At 39.2% G+C, this 23,973-nt stretch overlaps 2 protein-coding genes across 12 annotated transcripts in view; one reads left to right on the top strand and one right to left on the bottom strand.

Annotated features, from left to right (window-relative positions):
• The window catches only part of NCOA6 (nuclear receptor coactivator 6), a 109,275-nt gene extending 91,652 nt beyond the window's left edge, over positions 1-17,623 (bottom strand). For 7 of the 11 annotated variants that reach the window (XM_045443657.1, XM_045443660.1, XM_045443669.1 and 4 more), the window contains exon 1: positions 17,384-17,623. The gene's annotated coding sequence lies outside the window, so the exon portion shown is untranslated. The remainder of the gene's footprint in view (positions 1-17,383) is intronic. The other 4 variants (XM_045443659.1, XM_045443658.1, XM_045443661.1 and 1 more) reach the window with 1 other exon arrangement.
• Positions 14,030-23,428, top strand: LOC123579816 (vegetative cell wall protein gp1-like). Its single transcript, XM_045443827.1, has 4 exons — positions 14,030-14,080; positions 15,930-16,043; positions 16,919-17,530; positions 23,411-23,428. The coding sequence occupies exons 1-4, from the start codon at positions 14,030-14,032 to the stop codon at positions 23,426-23,428; spliced, it is 795 nt and encodes a 264-aa protein (XP_045299783.1).
• The last annotated feature ends 545 nt before the right edge of the window (positions 23,429-23,973 follow it).

Below are 23,973 nucleotides of genomic sequence, written 5' to 3'. Positions count from 1 at the left end.
TACAGACGTCCTGGTTCACAACTTGTGCACCATCACAGGTGCTGCATTATCCACATAAGGAAATTAAATAAAGCCTAATGCCCATGCAATGATTTCCTAACTGCAGAATCCATTTTTAATAATATTTTCAATACAAATGTCAAATGATTACTAGTAAAATTAACTAGGTATAGCTTGAGAAAAGACATTAGCATTATTTTATGATAGTGAAACCCAGGGTGACAGAATGGAAAGAGGGCTGGGCTAAGCATCAGGGTAAGTGTGCCTCAAATTCTAGTAGTAACCTTCCCTTGTATGACTGGCAGGATATAATCTCTCTGGACCTAAGATTTCTAAACTATAAAATGAGAAGATGGATCACTAATCTAAAGCTGAACAGGATCTTGAGCTCCTTCCAGGTTTAAGAAAACTCAAGGACTATTTACCAAGAAATTTAATTATTATTCTACATGCTTTCACTTTAACCAATGAATATCTCTATTTGAATGTTTTAAATAGCTTTGTAATGGGGGTGGGACGGGTGGGCAAAATGGGTGAAGGGGAGTGGGAGGTACAGGTTTCCAGTTATGGAATGAATAAGTCATGGAGATGAAAGGTACACCATAAGGAATATAGTCAATGGTATTGTAACAGAGTTTTATGGTGACAGATGGCTACTACACTTGTGGTAAACATGGCACAGCATATAGAGCTGTCAAATCACTGTGCTGTACACCTGAAACTAATATCACATTGTGTGTCAACTATACTTCAATTAAATAAATAAACAGCTCTGTAAAATAAAAATTCTAGACTTCTTCTGGATTCTGCCTCATAAACACAAGCATATCTTCAGCTTGTGCCAAATATAAATCTTCCAGATTTGTTGTCTAGGTGCAAGACCCTTCCTTCTCAAAGATGGCTAGTAATAACACCCTCAATACTTTACCAAGAGACTCTTTTGCATGAGTTTTTTTAACTTAATATTTTGAAATCATTTCAAACTTACAGACCATGAGTTATTTCCTTTTTTTTTTTTCTTTTTATTTTTAAGTAATCTCTATACCCAACGCAGGGCTCAACCTCACAACCTCGAGATCATGAGTTGCACACTCTACCAACTGAGCCAGCCAGGTTCCCCCATGAGTTATTTTTTTAAATAGAAAATATGTGTAGAGAAGTCCCTCATAATTTCTAATCTATAATTTGAATACTTCCAAGGGATGCATTTATTCAACTATCCTTTAGCAACCGCTTACTATGTACCAGGTAAGGTAGGTATTTTCTTGCTCCCAAAGTTACTATAGAAGAAACAAAAATTCCAGGGGCGCCTGGGTGGCGCAGTCGGTTAAGCGTCCGACTTCAGCCAGGTCACGATCTCGCGGTCCGTGAGTTCGAGCCCCATGTTGGGCTCTGGGCTGATGGCTTAGAGCCTGGAGCCTGTTTCCGATTCTGTGTCTCCCTCTCTCTCTGCCCCTCCCCCGTTCATGCTCTGTCTCCCTCTGTCCCAAAAATAAATAAACGTTGAAAAAAAAAAAATTTAAAAAAAAAAAAAGAAGAAACAAAAATTCTGTATAATGAGAAATTTAAAGAACATTTTTATGAATACCTAAATCTGGATATTATACTTATAGTACTTAAAATTAAGTTGGCCTGTTAACCACACAGACCTAAATGTTTCAGGATAATTTATTAGGCATTTAAAAAGTCTCTGAATAAACAGTTAAATGTGAACTGTCAAAAAACATTTGCCTTGGCATAACTAAAGATCCAATCCCATCCTCCCCATACCTCGTGAATCTGTTATAAAACTTTTACATGCTTCCTGTTTCTAAGTCCAGGGCTCCCATGGGAAAATTTATGCAAACCTCCAGTCAAATCATAGAAATTTATGAGACTGACACACTATCTACTGCATAAATGAGGCACCTCAAATCATAAAAACTTAGTACCCTGAAAGGATCCACAAAATGCCTGTCAAAGAGACTGGCATTTCAATACTGTAGCAACAACTGGTTTGCTCCTAGTAGGCATAATAGACAACTTAAGAGATTAGGGAATATTAACATTAATTTTTAAACTTCAATTCTGACAGTGTAATATAAGAAGCAAAAGATAAATCTGTGAAATATGAAATTTGAGATTCCTAGAACTCATTCTAACACAAATATAGTTAAGTTAATTGAGCACAATATAAACCAACAAAATAAGTCAGAGGCTCAAAGAGATTCTCCCCATATTGTTAGATGCCATGATAGGTGGATAATGTAAAATTTAGAGAAAAACTACTTTCTATATCATGTTCTAACAATGAATACCACTGTGTCCTTTTAGGCCTAATAAAGCTGTAGGCAAAAAATAACACAGGTTTAGAGTACTAGTCTTTTAATCCATGCTCTAAAATACAAATGACATTGAAAAGTTGATCAAATCCTACAATACAGGAACTACTAAAAAATTCTCTAAAAATTACTTGATGAGAATCTTAGCGTATGAACTAGAGAGCCCTTGACAATCATCTAGTCCAATATCCTGATGGAAAAATTGAGGCCTGAGTGAATAATTTGAAGCTTCTTAGTGAGAAATAGGAAAGTCTTTCATTTCATATGGGACACTTCCTTACAAAAAAGTTCATTGTAAAAGCACTAGAAAAGTATGTTGTAATAATAATAACGAATGTAGTCTTGCCATAAGACGGAAGACGACTTTAAAGAACCATGGCTTTTTTTTCCTCTATTAAGTTTCCAATAGAATTAAATCAGAAGATCTGGGCTCTAAGTTACAGAAGTCCTTAAGCAATCAATCTAAGAGTCTACCAGTGTTGGGCCACTGGGGTGGCTCAGTCAGTTAAGCGTCCGACTTCGGCTCAGGTCATGATCTCTCAGTTTCTGTGTTCGAGCCCCACGTCGGGCTCTGTGCTGACAGCCTGGAGCTTGCTTTGGATTCTGTGTCTCACCCTCTCTCTGCCCCTCCCATGTTCATGCTGTCTCTCTCTGTCTCTCAATAATAAATAAATGTTAAAATTTTTTTTTTTTTTTTTTTTTAAAGAGTCTACCAGTGTTTCTTCTCCTCTATGGTCTTACATTCATAATGGGAGTGTTGCGTGTTGTCAAACTTTTTTCTTTCTTTTCTTCGTTTTTTTTTGTTTGTTTTATGCTCTGCAAATTGTCACTATATTTTTTTTAATGTTTGTTTATTTTTGAGAGAGAGAGAGTCAGAGTGCAAGTGGGGGAGAGGTAGAGGCGGGAGGGAGAGATAGAATCTGAAGCAAGCTGGCTCTGAGCTATCAGCACAGAACCTGATGCAGGGCTCAAACCCACTAATTTTGAGATCATGTCCTGAGCCAAAGCCAGATGCTTAACCAACTGAGCCACCCAGGCACCCCTCAAATTGTTACTTTTATTTATTTATTTATTTTTTTATTATTATGTTCATTTATTTTGAGAGAAAGAGACACACACACACGCACGCACACACACACACACACACACACACACACACACAGTGCGTGCGGGGAAGAGGCAGAGAGAGAGGGAGACAGAGTATCCAAAGCAGGCTCCAGGATCTGAGCTGTCAGCACAGAGCCCAACACGGGGCTCGAACCCACGAGTGTGAGATCATGACCTGAGTCGAAGCCGGACGCTCAACCGACCAAGCCCCCCAGGTGCCCCAAACTGTCACATTTAAAATCAAACACTGAAATCCTAAGATCAGCTTTTAAATTCTGTAGTTACCATTTCATCATTACTGATGACCCAGATATAATCACTTAGCAAACCTATAGACAGAACTGTAGGTGAATACACTATTACTAATATTTCCAATCACAGGTATAGCATTCAAAGTAGCCACATTGGGCTCTGTGCTGACAGCATGGAGCCTGCTTGGGATTCTCTCCCTCTCCTTCTCTCTTCCTCCCCCACTTGTGCTCTCTCTCTCTCTAAATAAATAAACTTAAAAAATTTTTTTTAAATTAAAAAACATATAGAAATAAAATAAAAATTCATTAGTGGGGTAGTGATGAGCAAGACATGAATCCAGGAGTAATTAAAGAAAAAGTCTGACAGACATGAACAGGTAAAAATTAAAATAGTCTATGTGTCAAAAGAAACCACAAAGTCAAAAGCCAACTGATAGACTGGGATAATTGCACCATGTGACAAAAAGGGTTAATATTCTAAATACATAAAAGTGCCAGCAAATTGATTAAAAAGTAAAAAATTAACAACCCAAGAGAAAAATAAGTAAAGAATTGGTAAAGGGAATCTGTAGAATATGGAATACAAATGTCCAATGAATGTATACAATGTACTAATGGTCAGGGAAATGAAAATAAAAATAAGAAAACTCTTTTCACCCAGCTGACTGGCAAAGACTAAAAAGATACCTAATATCCAGTGCCAGTGAGAATAAGAAATGCAACAACCTTTATGGAAAATAACCTGGAAGTTCATAATACTGAAATAAGCTTATCTTTTAGCCCATGTTTGGGATTTATCCTACAGAAGTAAAAGCTCCATTTCTTAAAGATGTATGCATAAGGATGTTCACAGTTTGTGATGGGGAAAATAAAATCAGAAACAACCTGATGACACTTCAGAAACCTGCATAAATGAAATATTATGCAGCTAGAAAAAAGTGAATTTGATATCTGTTTAATGACATAGAATTAAATGTATATCCTAAAAAGTAAAAAAATAAACAGAATTTGTAGAATAATGTGTATGGCATCATGATAATCTTACTAAGAGAGAAAATGCCATGTTGGGCATTTAAAAAGTTGTGGTTTGAAAGGAAAATCCTATTTGAGTATAATTCATAACAGGAAAGAATTAAGAAAAATATCTGTAATAGGAAAAGGAATAACAATTTAAAATTGATAAAAATGGGTGTATAAAAAAGACCACCAAATGAAACACTCACAGAATAAGAAATAAATTCTGGGTGCTTTTTGGGTGGGTATGGAAGAACAAATGTAAATCCAACTTTTATAAATTTGAGATTTACCTCCATTTCAAAAAGAAAAATAAAAGAAATTTTTGATTCAAGAGTTTATGTTTTTTAGATTTGTCTGCTTGGAATGTTTTTTTTTAAAAAGGAAACATGACTCATCACAAAATCTTGTCAAACAAATGCCCCCTATTATATATTTGAAATCTGTATCTTTTTTTTGGTTATATTGGATTTCAGCTATATTTGAAACTTGAAATTTATCTATCATAACAATGCATTATTTGTTATACTGAATACAATTTTTAAATACACAGTACAAACTTAAAAGGATAATACCAAATCTACATGGAACAAATGGTCAAATGATAAAGAAAACTAACTCAAAGAAGTTAAAAAAAATACCCATCATTGATAAAAGTAAAAAATATATTCGCTAGTCACAGAAGAAAAAGGGCAATTTCATAATCGAGAGATATGGAAGTCACAACCTTAAACCTCTGATCAAAGTTATCATCAACAATGGGACAACTAGACATTTGTGTAGCTTGTAATATGATGCCTTGTGAGGAATATTTAGGTATTTTTGCCAAAATGTTCAGCTCAGATCTGGTCTTTAAACCTTACAGTTTAGGGAAATATAAGGAATAAATGTCACAAAGAAAACAATCAGATAAATCCAGAATGTGGATTTACATTAAACAAAACTGCTCTGGTGTCAACAAATCAATGCCACGAACAAAACAAAACAAAAAAAACAAGAGGTGAGGAAGCAGACAAGGAATGGCAACTATTCCAGATTTGTAAAATACTACATCTACATAAATAGATGCAAATATAGTGCATGGTCCTTTGAACAAGTCAGCTATAAAAAGTCGTTTTGGAGACAAGGAGGGAAACAAATACAGACTTAATGTTAGATAACATTAAGGAATTATTGATAATTTGTTAGGTGTGATAAAGGTACTGTATGCGAAGAATGTACTTGTAAGAGATGCATGCTAAAATGTTTAAAGGCATAGTTTGATGATGTCTTTATTTTTAAAAGTTTAACATAATAAGTATACCATTGAGCATATGGCTACATGTTGAACATAGGTGGTAGGTATAAGGGTGTTTATTCTACTAATTCAGGGGTTTTATCTGTATGTTTGAAATTTTTCATAAGAAAACATTTAAAGTATCTTAAAACCCAACAAACTGTGAGGTACCACTATTATACTAGAAGAAAAAATTTATAAAATCCAACAACAACTAATGGCTAGTATCAATATAAACTGGTAGTTATTCTAAAGAATAAGCTGACAAAATGGCTAAAAAGTGATGATCCTTAGACCAAACTGAATCATTTTAGAGAATATATTCTAAAATAAAATTGGGGGAAAAAGTTTTATAGTAAGATGTTATAGAAATATAAATGAGAATTACAAACCAAAAATAAAAACAAACTGGAACTCACCCAAATAAACAGAGAGTATTTAAATTTTGGTTATTATGTATCCATTAAAAATAACTATATAGACATGTGAAAAGTACCTCAATATATTGCCAAATAAAAAGACTATTAAAAACTATAAGAATTATGGGGCGCCTGGGTGGCTCAGTAGGTTGAGTGTCCGACTTCAACTCAGGTCATAATCTCGCAGTCTGTGGGTTCAAGCTCCGTGTCAGGCTCTGTGCTGACAGCTCAGAGCCTGGAGCCTGCTTTGGATTCTGTGTCTCCCTCTCTCTCTGCCCCTCCCCACTCATTCTCTCTCCCTCTCTCCCCCCCTCTCTCTCTCAAAAATAAATAAACATTAAAAAAAAATTTTTAAAAACTGTAAGAATTAAATTTACAAAGACTGCATATATGCTAATGAGCACAAAGTTATGTGTTTGTAATATTTAAACACAATTTTTAGAACTTCATGGGGACATAGGCTCTTACGAGATTATATGAACAATGCAAATACACAATCAGGAAGAACTACCTGGAGACAAATAAGGAAAAGCACCTGAGCTCTACTGTTGACTACAGCTTGAATGCATTTACAATATGAATAAAGTCCTACTGTGGACAAAAGTCACCAAAACTATCATTAAAAGGACACAGAAAAAAAGTGTATCATTGTCTTGGACAGTACATAATTTTACTCAATTCTTTCCATTAGTCAGATGTTTAAAAAAGATGGAAAACCAAAGAGAGTTTTGAGAAAAATCAAAAGATAAAAAAAAAAAAAAGGACAGAAAAGAGGTGATTTTGAAGAAAAGTTTGAAAGAAAATAGTGACATGATTATTAATACTGAAATCCATGGTCAGGCTTCTGAACAGAGATCCTAAAAAGCTGATGTATCTCAGTGTCCACAGATGGCTGAGCAAGAGGCTAATAAAACCCTCAAAGTTTGTTGTGGTGTTTCTGTTATTGCTGTTTTTTACAAAAGAGGAATTACCTGACTGTCCTGGGCAAATGAGGAAGGCTGGGTGTGTTAAATCATCGACCATCTGTTTTTCTTCAGGGTGTCTACTTATCCATGATCACTTGATCACAAAATCTCCCTAAAGCTTGAATTACCTATCCAAAGCTTGAATCAGTTACCCACCATTTCAAAATTCTGCAGTTCCATCCTGTTCCCACACACTACCCACTCAACATCTGAATGTCCTTCCTAGATCTGGCAGCTAGGGCTCAACCAACTACTCTGGCTTCATCTCCCCATAGCTCCTCAACACACCAGCAAAACAGACTTCTCACTATTTCATTTTCTAAATATTCCTTATGCTTCCCTATGTCCATCATGCACTTGGTTCTTCTCTCCTTAACTCACTGCAATCTTACCCTTCTATTTATTTAATAAATTTTAATTTAATACCTCTGTATCATGCCATCTGTTACGGGTTGAACTGTGTCCCACAAAAAGATACATTAAAGTTCTAACCCCCAGTATCCCAGAATGTAGATTTGGAAATAGGGTCACTGCAGATGTAACTAGTATACATGAGGTCATATTGGAGTAGGGTGTAGGCCCTTAATCCAATATGACTGGTGTCTTTATAAGAGAGAAATTTGGACACAGAGAGATACACAGGGAGAACACCATGTGGCAACAAAGACAGAGACTGAAGTGATGTAGCTGCAAATCAAGAAATACTAAGAATTGATGCAAGCCAGAAAAAGGCAAGGAAAGATTCTACTGTAAGCCTCAGAGAGAACATGTCCCTGCTGACACCTTGAATTCAGGTTCTAGAATAAAGAATTTTAAGAGAATAAATTGTTGTTGTTTTAAGTCACCCAGTTTGTGGTAGTCTGTTACAGCAGCCCTAGAAAATTAATATACCACCTTTTCCATGAAGTCTTCCCTGATTCTCCAAGTGGTAGTGGTGCTCTCTCCTGAATTTCCACAGCACTTACAGTCTCGTTTAAAACATTTATGCTCCCCCCACCTTTTTATTTATGTTCATATCACGTTCTCAGATGAATTAGTTTCCTGGAAGGCAGAAACTAATTACTCATTAACTGGATATACTTCTCAACACTGGTAGGCAGTCAACATATACTATCATAATCACATTTTCTTCCACACTTAATTGTTTTGATCATGATGCTTCTGAATGAGTCATCTCCACATGCACTGAACAGTTGAACGCAATCTAAAAGAACTCAGTTGAAGGCTCATTTTCTTTTATGAAGCATTACTAGATTTGAATTTATACCAGTTATAGCATTATAATTCATACTGATATGTGCTTACGTGTATATGCATATACTGCTGTTAGTTAATATCTACAATGGGAAAGAATACTTATTTAACAAATCCATTATTTAGGTCTATTGATCTGTCTCTTATTATGTCTAGTCAGATGTTGGTTTACCTAAAACTCTTCTCCCCTGTACCAGCATTTGGTGGTTAACCACAACATCTTTGATTTCTCTAAGTGTTTGAACTTTTTAAGTCTGTATTTTATAGAAGGGACACAGCCTTACTTTCATATAATATTTAAATTTACGGCAAGGGACTTAACCTAATGAACAATTTCCGTCTGTAAAATCCAAAATAAGAATCTGATTCACAAATTTGCAACTATTTCTTCCTGTGAGAAACTGCTGCTGTCTGGTCTTTAGAAAATATACATAAATGGTACTATGGAACTAATATTCAACAGGTTCAATATTGGTAAAGGTAAGAGTTAGCGGGAACTTTTGTTGCCTCTTTGTATGTGTTGGGGAGGCGGTGGTTGTAGCTAGTCAATGGTAAATACAAACCTAAATATTTAAAGTATGAATGCCCTCTGAATTTGGTGATCATTAATATTATTAGCTGACAAAGATCTTTCCCCCCAGCTTTACTGAGATATAATCAACATACAGCATTGTGTTAGTTTAAAATGTACAATGAGGGGCGCCTGGCTGGCTCAGTCGGTCAAGCAGCCTACTTCAGCTCAGGTCATGATCTCACAGCTTGTGAGTTTGAGTCCCAAGTTGGGCTCTGTTCTGACAGCTCACAGCCTGAAGCCTGCTTCAGATTCTGTCTCCGTCTCTCTGCCCTTCCCCTGCTCATCCTCTCTCCCTCCCCGCCCCTCTCAAAATATAAACATTAAAAAATAAATAAATAAAATGTACAATGAGATGGATACGCATATATACTGCAAAATGATTACCACAATAAGGTTAGTTAATACATCCATCACCTCACACACTTTTTTTTTTTTTTTTTTTTGGTGTGTGGCAAAAACATTTAAGATCTAATCTACTCTTTCTGCAACTTTCAAGTATACAATACATTATTGTTAACTATAGTCACCGTGATGTACTCTAGGTCCTCAGAATTTACTCATCTTACAGCTGGAAGTCTCTATGCTTTGACCAACATATTCCCATTTCCCCTACCCCATCCCTTGGCAACCACCATTCTCTCTGTTTCTATAAGTTTAGCTTTTTAACTGATATAGTTAATATTAACTGAGCGTTAATATTCTATCTGACACAGAATATAATCATTCACAAGTTAAAGAAGATGTGGTTCCAGGCTTTTGCTTTATAGGGTTTATACATAAAATATAGCTTATCACCAAATTCTAGAGCTGCATTACTCTGTCCAACAAAGTCATAGTCCCTTTATATACACACCTACCTATACCTCTGGTCATTTATTAATTAACTCAGCAAATGCTTATTGAGTTCCTAGACAGCCACCTCAAGTCCTTTTTAGAATAAGGTGAGGTAGGGAAAGGTTACATTTTTAAAAATAAATCTGTGAGACAACACAATAGGTAGGCAGTGGAGCTGAAGGAAGGGGAGGACAGACACAGGGCCAGATATGAAGAAGCCCTGAATCTAGTGAGGAGGTGGAGAGTAAACTGGCTGTCAGTATTTCTCCTTTCTCCCCATGCTGTTCCTATACTTCACTACCAGGCTTACTTTCCTACTGTGCAGGTTTCATTATGTCACCATATAGCTAAAAACTTTTGATGACTCCCTATTACTTAGTTAATCAAGTCCAAACTTCCCAGCCAGAAACTGAAAAGGATTCAAAGCCTTCCCTGATTAAGCTGTATATATACTATACAGGGACTAACACAGGACTGGGAATTAGACTCAAATTCTTTCTCCATCAATTGTTAGTTCTTTTCCTCAGTTTATTTTTAAAAAGCCATAAAAAATAATGCCTATCTCACAGAGTTGTTGTGAGGATTAAAAGAAATACTACTTATTAAATGCTCGGCAAGTTATCTGGCAAACAGTATGCAAGCAAAAAATGTGACCTACTACTGCTATTATTATTGCTATTGTTGTTCAATCTCCATTTCCAGACTGAACTCCAACAACAGCCCTGTAACGATCCTGTTCTCCAGCCAAACTGGACTCTTTACTAACTCCTAAACACACATCTCCACACTCATGCTTTCATTCAGCCTGGAAAATCGGTCTCGTCTCCAAGTATTAGGATCCTAACCATTCTTGGGGCACCTGGCTGGCTCAGTTGGTTGAGTGCCAGACTTTAGCTCAGGTCACAATCTCATGGTTCAGTTTATGGGTTTCAGCCCCATGTCAGGCTTTGCACTCACAGCAAGGAGCCTGCTTCGGATTCTCTGTCTCGGTCTTTCTCTGCCCCTCCTCTGCTTGTGCACGCGCATACTCTCTCTCTCAAAAATAAACAAACATTGAAAATAAAAAATAAAAAAAACCCAAAAAGATCCTTACTATTCTTGGCAGCTCCACTCAAAGGCTACCTCTTTCAGGTACCATTCTTTGATATCGCAGCTTCGTAACACATTACCTATACTCCACAGGACACTTAAACTCTGACTAGAATTATCTTTGTATCTTGCAGAGTTCTAGCCTAATATACAGGGTAGGGCTCAATAAATGTTTGGCAAATGAATGAATTCCTGTTTTTCCTCTCTTTCATTCAACACTCTCTTGGAAAACAGCTCCACATCACAATTAAAAAGATCTCTTCTGCAATGTTTCATAAAGCTGGCCAGTTTTTTTGCTACCACAAATGTGGTAATTTCTAATATACCCAGTGCACAATAGATGCATAAATATTCAGCAATTTGAAATTAATTTCACCTCATTTTTTAATTTCACTTATCATTTTATTCATTTTGATCAAAAATGATTCATCCTTATAAACAGACTTTGGTTTTTACCTGCCCACAAACTCATCTGTCAATTTCTGGCCATCCCAACCCTCATCCCAACATATCAATTATTGGTTTAGGAGAGAGAATATTTAAAACCTCAGTGAAGTAAGAACCAGAAAATCAAATGCCTACAGGGCAATAAAAGTAAATGAGCAAAGCAAGAAAGCAGTGAGGACCACAGAGCACAAGGAAACACACATCACACCTAAAAGCTTTAGCTTTCACTGTGTTGCTATGAGAGAATAGGAGTTTGTGTTAACAGATCTTTCAAAATTTCAAGGAAAGTCACAAAGTCAGAAATCTGTGTAAATTTTAGCCAAACAAAACATGTCTGTCTGCAGGTCAAATCCAACCACAGGCTGCTGGTTTGCATCCTCTGTTACAGAAGTTCTCTGCAAAAGAAGTGATGGGCTGAGAGGAGCTCCTTCCCAGCAGACAGTCTGAGGCAGCAGCTAAAACTAAGCAGCAACTGGAAGCATTTCCTGTTGAGATTCAGCCTACCTCTCAACCATTCTGTCTTGACCTGAAAACCAAGTTAAGACAGACAACTCAGTTGAGTACATTAAACCCCTACTCTGTGCCAGGTGCTACACATCAGAAATGAACAAGAATGCTAAGTAACAGCTAACATTATTGAGCATTTTCTAGGTGCCATACTGTTCCACGTTACATGAACTAACCCACTTAATCTTCACAATCCTATGAGATAAATACTATTATCCTTATTCTATTTTATTTTACTTATTTTTTTAAACATTTTTTTAAATCTTTATTTATTTTTGAGAGAGAGAGACAGAGTGAGAGCGGGGGAGGAACACAGAGAGAGGGAGACACAGAATCCAAAGCAGGCTCCAGGCTCTGAGCTGTCAGCACAGAGCCCAATGCAAGGCTCAAACTCACGAGCCGTGAGATCATGACCTGAGCTGAAGTCGGCCACTTAACCAACTGAGCCACCCAGATGCCCCTATTATCCTTATTTTAAAAGCTGAGAAAATGTTGGGTGTCTGGCTGGCTCAGTAGGTACAGCATGAGACTCGGATCTTGCAGTGATGAGTTCAAGTCCCACGTTGGGCTAAATACATACATATATACATACATACATACATACATACATAAATAAATAAATAGCTGAGGAAACGGAGGCACAAAGAGGTTACCCAACTTGTCCAACATCACACAATTAGCAAGCAGCACAGTTGGAATTAGGACCTCAGACAGACTCCACCAAAAGAGCACACAATTTGAAAACAAAGTGCCCTTCAATAAATGGTGGGGTGGGGGACACCTCAGTCAGTAAAGCATCTGACTTTGGCTCACACCATGATTTCACAGTTCGTGAGTTTCAGCCCCATGTTGGGCTCTGTGCTGACAGTTCAGAGCCTAGAGCCTACTCTGGATTCTGTGTCTGCCCCTTCTCATTCACACTCCGTGTCTCTCTCTCTCTCAAAATAAATAAACATTAAAAAAAAATTTTTTTAAATATGGTGCTGGGGCCGCCTGGGTGGCTCAGTTGGTTAAGTGTCCAACTTTGGCTCAGGTCATGACCCCACAGCTCATAAGTTCGAGCCCTGCGTCGTTGGGCTCTGTGGTGACAGCTCAGAGCCTGGAGCCTGCTTGGAATTCTGTGTCTCTGGCTCTCTAGACCCCTCTCCCACTCGTGCTCTCTTTGTCTCAAAAATAAATTAAAACATTAAAAACACTTTTTGTTTTTAATTGATGCTGGGATAATTGGTTATACATAGGAAAAAAAAAAAAATCAAACTGGACCCTACCTCACATCACACACAAGAGTCAATTCCAGATAGATTAGAGATCTAAACATCAAAGGAAAAACAGTGAAGATTCAAGAAGATAATATAAAGAATAATTTCAAAATCTTGCAGGAAGATTGATAAATTTGACTTTATTAAAATTCAGAACCTCTTTTAACAAAAGAGAGAGAGAGATTTATGGGGCATCTGAGTGGCTCAGTCGGTTAAGCATCTGACTTCAGCTCAGGTCATGATCTCGCTGTTTGAGCCCCATGTTGGGCTCTGTGCTGACAGCTCAGAGCCTAGAACCTGTTTCAGATTCTCTCTCTCTCTCTCTCTCTCTCTCTCTCTCTCTCTCTGCCTCTCCCCTGCTCACACTCTCTCTCTCAACAACAAACATTAAAAAAAAAATTTTAAAGATGAGCAACTGGGAAATGATCTCTATGATACACGTAACCAACAAAGGATTACTAATCAGAAAATATAAAGAAATCTTTCTAAAAAGACAACCCAATGAGAATATGCCAAAACAAGCACGGTCTGAGTTGTGAAAACCTGTTACTACCATATTTGCCACACAGCAGACCCCAGAACAGACCTTGGCATCACTGACTGATATAAAATATTCAGGGGTCTATGTCATACTGCAGATATACAGAGCATGGGTGACCCAGCCGGAAGGACAAAGTCAAAATGGTTATTCTCCATTATATAAGAACTAGAAATGACAAACCAGAAGTTGAACATCCGATCTTCAGACACTGATCAGAGATTGGCAAGCATCTTTGGTAAAGAGACAGACAATAAATATTTTCAGCTTTGAAAACTATATATTCTCTGTAAAACTACTCAACTTTGCCTTTGGTAGAGTGAAAGCAGCCAAAGACAATATGTAAATGAGTAACTCTACCAGATTTGACACTGACCATAGTTTCCTGACCCCTGATGTAGACAGTTGTGGTTTTCCTACACTCTAGGAATACTTTCCCTGCTTCTTATGTCTGCTGACACTTACCTTTGATTTCTTTAAACAAAAACTGTACCACACTTGCCAGCTTTGCAATGGTTTCCAGAAGTCTGTTATTCTATCCCCAAAAATCATCTCCCTTATTACCTGTGACAATTCTCACTTCATTTTCCTTTCATCCCTTAACTTGACAGCCACCATCTCAATCTAAAATATTCCTTCTCTCTTACCATGTGCAATATTATCAACACCTAAAAATTCTAACTTTGCTCAAAGCTGACTGCCTCTGCCTTAACTAGGCCCTCATTACTTCTTCCCTGCTCTCCAGTCCACTCTCCATCCACTTATCTCCTAAAAATTAATCCTAATCATACATTCTCCTCCTTGGAAATGTTGAATGCCACCCTATCAGCTAAAGATTCAGTCCTTTAATAAAGTCCTTTACAAGCAGGACAACCAAACAACATTTCCATCTCATCTTTAACCCCTTGATCCACACACATACTGTGCTTCAGCCACATTCAATTGTATTCCCTGAAAGTGCATGCCTTACATAGAAAGCTCTTCTCTCCAACTCTCCATCTGGCAAACTTCTCCACCTTTCAGGACACATCTCAGGTATCTCCCTTCACAAAACCTTCCCTGATTCTTAGAACCGAAATGTGCCCACCTCTTGTGTTTTTACTTTTGATACTTCTTTGGCATTCACCATCCTGAAATAGCATTGTTTGTATGTTCATTTCTCTCACGAGACTGAATATCTGAAAGGAAAAGATCCTGCTTTAAAGACCTTTCAATCCTCAGAGCCTAGCATAATAATGCTTGACGTGTCTTAGTGCACAGTAATTGTCTGCTGAATGGAAGACATGCTTGGTGGTAGGGGAAGGGTTTCTTAACCTGGGGTTCATAGATGGGATTCACAGGTAGAATTCAGAGGGGTCTGTGAACTTGGATAGGGAGAAAAAGAAAAATTACTTCCTTATTTTCACTAACTTCTAATTGAAAGTTACAATTTTCTTCAAAAATGAATTGTAGGCAACACACTAGTATTAGCAGTATCTGTCACTCTGTCACAGTTATCACAGATACCTTTACATCATATTACAATTGTTGCTGATATCTTAAAGTATTATTTATGCTCATCATGTTTAAAATTTGTAATTATCAGACCTGTCACTAGATCTGATTTCTTAATGTATTGATAAAGTATATCCATACTATTTTATAATTTGTATATTTTGGTATTTCAATATAATGGCTTTCTCTATAATCCAGTGTATTTTGTTTAATGCAATTAAAACTATTATTTTGAGAGGGGTTATTATTATTCTGAGCAGCTTCCCTAGATGCCCACTAGTTAGGTCTTTATGCATTAGAAAGACTCGGAATAAATTAATCTTGATACTGTATGTATGTATTGTGTACACTCACTGAACATAGAAAATCTTACCACTATAAACATCTTCATAACCTTTTTGATTTTATGGGAGCCCTGGGTCTACTATCTCATGATAGATGTGCATGAAATTTGCATGACAGAACTCTTCCATAACCCATATGAACTTTGAATTCCTCTCTATCATGATCAAACTTTAATTGAAGTTTGATCATGATACAGATCTAGGGTGTACATGATTGTTCACTGTTATCTTTTTAGGCTTTCTATGTCCCTCTCCTACATAATAAACACCTAGAACAGAAGGAGCATCTCTTAAAACTCCAAGTTCAAAGTCAAAAGGGTCCTGAAGATAACTTCTTTGCACAAATGGAGGTGGGCTAGAAATTATCAAATAGCTGGTTACCTATCCTTCTTTGTATCCCCTTTCAGTCTTTGTACTGACAAACTATCAAAACAAAACCCATTAACAGTTCTTCGATACATGCTGCTGAGCTTGCCTTCTTAACACTTTTCTCACAGCTAACAAATTCCTTTAAGCCAGTCTGTTGAATAAGGAGGCAGCAGACCTCCTCTTCCAGGAACCTGTAAGATCTGGAGGAGTCAACTTTACCTTTCTAGGTCTCAGCTAAAATCATTACATGACTCGAAATTGTTACATGATCTCTAAGACCCTTGTAGTTTCTACACACGGATTTTTCTTCACCATTCTTACTGGTCTCAAGGCCTTTCTGATGACCTCCCCAGGTGACCCTGCTCTTAAAACAGTGGGCTGTCCTCTTCCAGGGAAGACACCTTGGGTCACCACCCACAAACAGCCCGGTCCCTCCTTTTAAAGACACAAACTCCATTAAGTTGATGGAGGCTCTTTCTTCTTGCCAACCAGCTCCACGCTGGGCACCCCATTTGCTGACCAGCTCCTGCACCCAAACCTCAGTCTCTCTTTTCCCTCTTCCTCATAAAAGTCTTCCTATTTTCTGTTGCTGTCCCCAATTGGGAGTAGAATATGCTAGGAGAACATATGTCCTCAGTCTCTTGGGAGTCATATGGACTTGCAATTCGCACCCGCGACTCTGAGAACTGTCCCGGTCTGATAGTCGCACCGGCCTCCAAAGGGCCCCCATTTCTAATATTCCTAATCAACACTCCACCCCCGCCCTCCACAAAGAACTGTCCCTGCTCTGACAGCCTGAGCTCGGACCCCACGCCCCTCTGGGTCCTACCGGTCCTGGGGTCCTGAACACGAATAGCCTAACCCAACTCCAGTCCTGGCCTCCAGCCCCACGGACCACGATCCAGTTCCGTTTGGACTCAGTGTCTCTTCTCCTCGACCCCGGCCACGACCCCACGTTCGGCTCCCGCCAGTTCCTCGGGCCTGGAGCGCCACCCTGTGCAGACCCCGGCCGGCCCTGCACTCCCTCAGCGCCCCAGACCCCGCGTCTCGCACCCTCCCCAACCCCGGCCGGCCCCCGCTCTCTCCAGCACCCCCGCCCGCAGGCCCGGGGCCCGCTCCCCAACATGGCGACGGGGACACGAGCGCCGCGGGCGGGGCGGCTCCGGGCCGGGCCCGCACAGGAGCCGTCTTCCACTGCCGGCCGGCGCCATTTTCCCGCGCCGGGCCCGGGCGGCGCCTCCTTCCCGCGGAGCCAGCGGGGCCGGGACCCCAGACGCCCGGCGGGCCCACCCCTTACGGGCCCGCGTCGCCGTCACCTCACCTGAGCGCGGCCCCAGCCCTCCCGGGCGGGCCTCGGAGCACCGGCCCGGGCCGTGCGTGCCCGCCGCCCTCCGTCTGTCCGTCCGTCCGTCCTCGCGTGCGTCCGTCTGTCCGGCCGTCGGCGCCCGGCCGCCCGCAGCCCGACCCGGCAAGGGCCTCAGGGAGCCGGCGGGGAGGGGGATGGGCCGGACCGGGCCGGGGAGGGAGGGGGAGGGAGGGAGAGAGGGTGGGAGCGCGGGAGGGGGCGGGGCGGGCGGGGGCGGGCCCTGATCACGTGGCCAAACGTCCCCGAGAGCGCGAGGCGGAGCGCGCGCCCGCTCACTTGGGTGCAGAGCTTAGTGCATGGGTTGGGTGATTCTCTGTCTCCTGGCGCTGTAATATCGTCAGTGACTTTTGCCTCCACTTTGGAGTCAGTGTACAGCCCTATAGGAGCCCTCTGGCCCTAGTGCCCTTGGGCAAGTCAACTTTCCAAGCCTCAGTTTACATATCTGAAATATGGGGATAATAATAGTGCTTGCAAAGAGGAAATGAGAGAAGACATGAAAAGCACTTGGCACAGTGCCTGACACATAGTGTTTAATAACATTAACGGTGATAAAGATAATCTTTAGCCTTAATTATTAATTTGCCTGTAAGCCCCTCTCTACTTTTTTCCCATCACCATCATCCTTGCAAGCTCATTAGGTGCAAGGGAATGTGGCTCCTCCCCTCTCCCCAAATGTAGAGAGGCCTCCCAGCACTGGACTTGATGTCTGTCATAAAGGCCTGGATTCAGATCTGTTTTTCACACTTGATAGTTATGTAACTTTCTTTGCCTGTAACCTCAACTTCCTCATCTGTAAAATGGGAGTTAAAGAGTCTGTCGTGAGCATCACAGAAGATAGAAGATGATCCAGTGGATTGTAAATTGATTGCATATTGGTCAGACATACTGGTTTCATCTAAGAATAGGAGTCAGGAGTACTTTCATTCCATTGAGCACACACTGTATGCTTGGATTGGTGCAGTAGTCATCTAAGGCCTTTTCACATCCTCCCTGGTTCACCTTCAATGAACCACTCTCCTGTCAGAGTAATGTTTCTAAGTGAAATTTTATCATGTCTCTCCCCTATTTAAAACTATTTGAGGGGCACTTGGGTGGCTCAGTGGGTTGAGTGTCTGACTTCAGCTTGGGTCATAATCTCATGGTTTGTGGGTTCAAGCCCTGCATCTGGCTCACTGCTGTCGGTGCAGAGCCTGCTTTGGATCCTCTGTCCCCCCTCTCTCTGACCCTAACCTGCTTGTGCTCTCTCTCTCTCTCAAAAATAAATATTTTTTTTAAGAAATTAAAAAACAAACAACTATTTGATGGCCCACATTGCTCTTAAGCTAAAGGCCAAATAGGTGTCTTCACTGTCGCCTGCCTTTGCCCCATCTCCAGACTTATCTTAGGGCCTTATTATTCTCTCTCTGGGCTGTAATTACAGTGATCTTCTTCATACATTGTACTTCCTTCCTACTCAGGACCCTTGAACATGCTGATTCCTCTGCCTGAAATGCTCTAGTTGCTTAGATAATTCATGACTCTTCAGCTCCCATCTCAAACATCACAACCTCAAGGACTCCTTCCCTGACCACTCCCCAGACAGATTCTCTTATTTGTCCTCAATAAGGATGCACTAGGTTATATATTCCTTGTCTTCACCACTAGACTGTAGACTCCATAAGGAGGGGACCTTATCCATCTTGTTTACCTTAGCATATAGCACAGTGCTAGGCACAGAGGAGGTGCTTAATAAATATCTATTGTGTTTGTGAATACCGAATACGGCGCTAGGTGTGGGGACCAAGAAGACAAAGAAAAATAAAGAGAACCACAGATGGCCACAAGGAGGCACCTCAGGTCATTGAGCCTATGAAATTAACAGCAGAAGGTCTTATAAGATCCTGGGGAAAAATTTTTTTTAAAGCTTTTTCTTCTAACTTTTACAAAGTGAGGTATAATTTACGTACAGCAAAATGCAAACATCTTAAGTATAATAAATGTTTACCTGTGTTCTCATGTTACCACCACCCAGATCAAGTTACAGAACTATCAACCCAGAAAGTTCCCTTTTGTCTCCTCCTCTATGTCCCCTCCCAGTCAATACTTGCTCTTCCAGAGACACCACTATTTTGACATCTAGCAACTTAGAGCCACTTTGACAGTTCTTAAACTTCATACAAACATATATGCATATATTCTTTTATGTTAGCCTAGAAATCTGACACAGCCAAAGAGTGACTCCTTGTATAATGATACAATTCATTACTTGATTAATGAATTAATCTGAAAGAAACTAGTAAAAGTTCCCACCAGAAGCCAGCCCAGAGGCTGAGATGACATCATCCACAAACCTCCAAGTCTTAGAACAATTTCTAGAGGTAAGAAAGTTCTGAAAGATTCCAGAAACTCAACAACAACATCAACAAAAATCCAATTTAAAAATGTGCAGAGATGCCTGGGTGGCTCAGTTGATTAAATGTCTGACTCTTGATTTGGGTCAGGTCATGATCTTGAGGTTTGTGGGTTCAAGCCCTATATGGGGTCCATGCACTCAGTGTGGAGCCTGCTTGGGATTCCCTCTCTCTGCCCCTCCCCTGTTTGCATGCTCTATCTGTCTCTGTCTCTGTCTCCCTCTCTCAAATTAAACAAACAAACAAACAAACAAACTTAAAAAATTAAGAAAGAAAGTAGAATTGCCCAGGGCTAGCAGAAAAGGGAAATGGAGAGTTACTGTTTAATGGGTACAGAGTTTCAGTTGGGGAAGATGAAAGAGTTCTGGAGATGGATGATGGTGATGGTTGCACAACAATGAGTGTACCTAATGCCACAGAGCTGTACACTTAAAAATAATTTAAAATGGTGAAAATCGTTATGTATTTTACCACAATCAAAAAAAAAAAAAAAACACATTCCAGAATCTGAGCCACTATCCTCATTTTTACCTTGTTTTCCATGTCCTTAAACTGAAGGTTCTAAGTTTTCCTGAGGTTAGCAAGTATTCAGGGAGGTAGGATCCAGAGACCCACTTGGGCACCTACCTATCCTGCAGGTGAAAATAGAAGCATGGGCAACATAAGTATTTGTTGCCCACAGGTAGTTAGCAAAGGGACAGAAACAGGCCATGAACTGGCACTAAGTATAGCACAGTGATCACAAGTTTGGGCTCTGAAACCAAAATACCCAATACTTGTTACTACAAAATCAGCTGGCATTTATTAGCTATGTGACCTTGGGAAAATTCAACCTTCTTGTTATACAGATGAGGAAACTGGGACCAAAAGGAGTAAAATGTCTTTTCCAACAGGGTCCAAAGTATTTTCTCCTTTGTTTCTTAAGCCTTACATGGCATTTTTATTTTGTTTTGTGTCCCTAATAGACCATAAGCTCCTCAAAGAAGGTATTTTTATAATATCACAACTTGTAATATAAATTAACTTTTTTGTACTTCAGTTGCCTCATCTGTAAGATGCAGATAATAAGGGCACCTTATAGATGAGGAGTCGATGATTAAATGAATTAGTAGATATAAAATGTTTTGAAGACTACCTAGGACTTATGATAGCTTCAACAAGTTCCAGATTCAGAGGCCTCTGGAGAGGATGCAAGACTGTTTCACAGAATGTTTTGAGCAAGAAAAGCAATCCTATAACATCCAGGATTGTTCTGGATTCAGACTTGGGTAAAGCAAGAGCAAATCAATGGTTCTTTGATATGAACAGATTGATTAGCATTTATTGAACTTTTGCTTTCACATTTTAGTCCAAGTGGCTTAAGCTTTCGCAGTGAATACTTCAACCACGTCTTTAAGAACAATATCAAACAGGAATAAAAAGAACAAAACCACCTAGAGAATGTCAACATTCTACTGTCTGCAGGGTTCGTCACAACAGTGCCAAACAACGTTACCACATTCAGTTGAGCAAGTTGTGTCTTGCAAGAGGACATCACATCTAAGTGGGTGCTGGCCACTGGTTAACACTGTAATTTATAACTTTATTGTGATAATTTACCAGTAGATGGCAGTAAAGTGCCTTGTTACTACAAAATCAGCTCAACAATTTCAGACAACCAGAAATAAAGGTCCCTTGAAGAGGAGTCACTTCTACTTTGCATAAAGGCTTGATATGGGCAAGCAATGGCTTGCTATTAGGAAAAAAACATTGAAAATAGAAATAGAGTGATAACTACACAATTGAAAAAAATCAAAGAGTATCAAGAAGTGACCAAAAAGAGAGAAATATTCTTAGGACTTAAAAACCTATTTTTAAAAGTATTCTGAAATTATTAGAGTATAACATAAAAACATAAAAATACACAAGTCATAAGTGTAAATCCTGATGCATTTTCACCAAATGAACAACACTTGTCTACCCAACACCTAAATCAACAAGTAGAACATTACCAGCTCCACAAAAGCTCCCTTTCTAATCATTACCCATGCCTCTGAGTGTAAACAGTAAACCAATACCTAATTCCACAGATGAGGCATGCCAGGTGTTAAACTTTATATAAATGAAATCATATAGAGTATACTCTTTTGAGTCTGGTTTCTTATGTTCAATTTTATGTTTTTGAGATTCATCTATATTATTGACTATGGTTGGGGTTTGTCCTTTTCATTGCTGTCCCTTTCATTTTATTATTTGAGTATATCACAATTTATCCATTCTACTGGTGGTGAAATTCTACTTCAGGTCAATTTTTTTTTAAGTACTACTCTGAATATTCTTATACATGTGTACAATTTGGATGAACATGTGTACAATTTTCTGCAGGATATATACCTAGGACTAGGATTGCTGGGTCATAGAATTTACATTTTCAGCCCTAGTGTATATTGCCAAATCATGTTTTTTAAAAACTGTTTTATTGAGATATAATTCACATACCAAACAATTCGCTCATTTAAAGCATACAATTCAATGCTTTTTAGTATAGTCACAGATGCAACCATCACCACAGTCAATTTTTAGAATATTTATATCACCTCAGAAAGAAAATCTGTACCATTTAGATATTGTCCTCTTCCCAAGGCCCCATTCCCCTAACCTTAAGCAACCCCTAATTTGCCTTCCATTTCTATAGATTTGCCTATTCTGGGTATTTCATATAAATATTGGTCACAATATGTGACCTTTTGTGTTTGGCTTCTTTTACTCAGCATGTTTTCAAGGTTCATTCATGTTGTAGCATGTATCAGATTTCATTCCTTTTTATGGCTGAATAATATTCCATCCTATGAATATACCACATTTGTCTTACCTATTCATCCATTGCTGGACATTTGGGTTGTTTTCACCTTTTGCCTTTTGTGAATAATGCTGCTATGAACATTCATGCACAAATTTTTGTTTGAACACCTGTTTTCAATTCTTTGGGGCATATATCTGGGAGTGGAATTGCTGGGTCATATGGTAATTCTAATTATTAAAGAAATGCCACACTGTTTTCCACAGCAGCTGCACCTTTACATTCTCACTAGTAAAATATGAAGGTTCCAATTTCTCCATATCCTCACCAACACTTACTTCCTTTTTAAAAAATGATTTTAAAAATATTATAATTATAGCCAACCTAGTGAGCATGAAGTGGTATTTCATTGTGGTTTTGATCTGAATTTCCCTAGTGACTTATATTGAACATCTTATCATGAACTTATTGGCCATTTGAATATCTTCCTTAGAGAAATGTCTGGTCAAGTTCTTTGCCCAACTTTTCACTGGGTTGTTGAACTGGAAGTGTGCTTTATATATTCTGTGGACTAGACCTTTACAGATCTATGATTGCAAATATTTCTCTCATTTTGGGGGTTGTCTTTTCACTCTCTTGGTACTATCCTTTGATGCTCAAAAGTTCTTAATTTTGATGCATTTCAATGTATCTATTTTTTTCTTTTGTTGCTTGTGCTTTTGGTGTCATATCTAAGAATCATGGCCAAATCCAAGTCATCAGGATTTACTCATATGTTTCTAAGACTTGTCTGTTTTTTGCTTTTATATTTAGGTCTTTGATCCACTGTGAGTTACTATTTGTATGTGACATGGGGTAAAGGTCAAACTTCATTCTTTTGCATGTGGATATTCAATTGCACTAGCACTGTTTGTTGAAAAGATTATTCTTTGTCCATTGAATGATCTTGGCACACTTGTCAAAAATTTAGTTGATCATAGGGCCACCTGGGTGGCTCAGTCAGTTGAGCATCCAATTCTTTTTTTTTTTTCTAATTTTTTAAAATGTTTTTATTTATTTTTGAGACAGAGAGAGACAGAGCATGAGCAGGGCAGGGGCAGAGAGAGAGGGAGACACAGAATCCAAAGCAGGCTCCAGGCTCCGAGCTGTCAGCACAGAGCCCTACGCGGGGCTCAAACTCACAGACTGTGCGATCATGACCTGAGCCGAAGTCGGAAGCTCAACCGACTGAGACACCCAGGTGCCCCGAGCATCCAACTCTTGATTTCAGCTCAGGTCATATCCCAGGGTCTTGGGATCAAGCCCCGCATCAGGCTCTACACTGAGCATGGGCCCTATTTAAGATTCTCTCTTTCCCTCTGTCCCCTTCCCTGCTC

This window comes from Leopardus geoffroyi, chromosome A3 (assembly GCF_018350155.1).
Source record: "Leopardus geoffroyi isolate Oge1 chromosome A3, O.geoffroyi_Oge1_pat1.0, whole genome shotgun sequence".
Taxonomy (NCBI): Eukaryota; Metazoa; Chordata; class Mammalia; order Carnivora; family Felidae; genus Leopardus; species Leopardus geoffroyi.
This window is presented reverse-complemented; position numbering and strand designations above follow the sequence as displayed.

Excerpts from the sequence above, each read along its gene's own strand:
- LOC123579816 (XM_045443827.1), top strand. The coding sequence starts at position 14,030 with ATGACAAACCAGAAGTTGAACATCCGATCTTCAGACACTGATCAGAGA. Across the intron at positions 14,081-15,929 it reads CAGACACTGATCAGAGATTG|GCTTTCTATGTCCCTCTCCT; the intron begins GCAAGCATCTTT and ends TTATCTTTTTAG. Across the intron at positions 16,044-16,918 it reads ACTTCTTTGCACAAATGGAG|CCTAACCCAACTCCAGTCCT; the intron begins GTGGGCTAGAAA and ends GAACACGAATAG.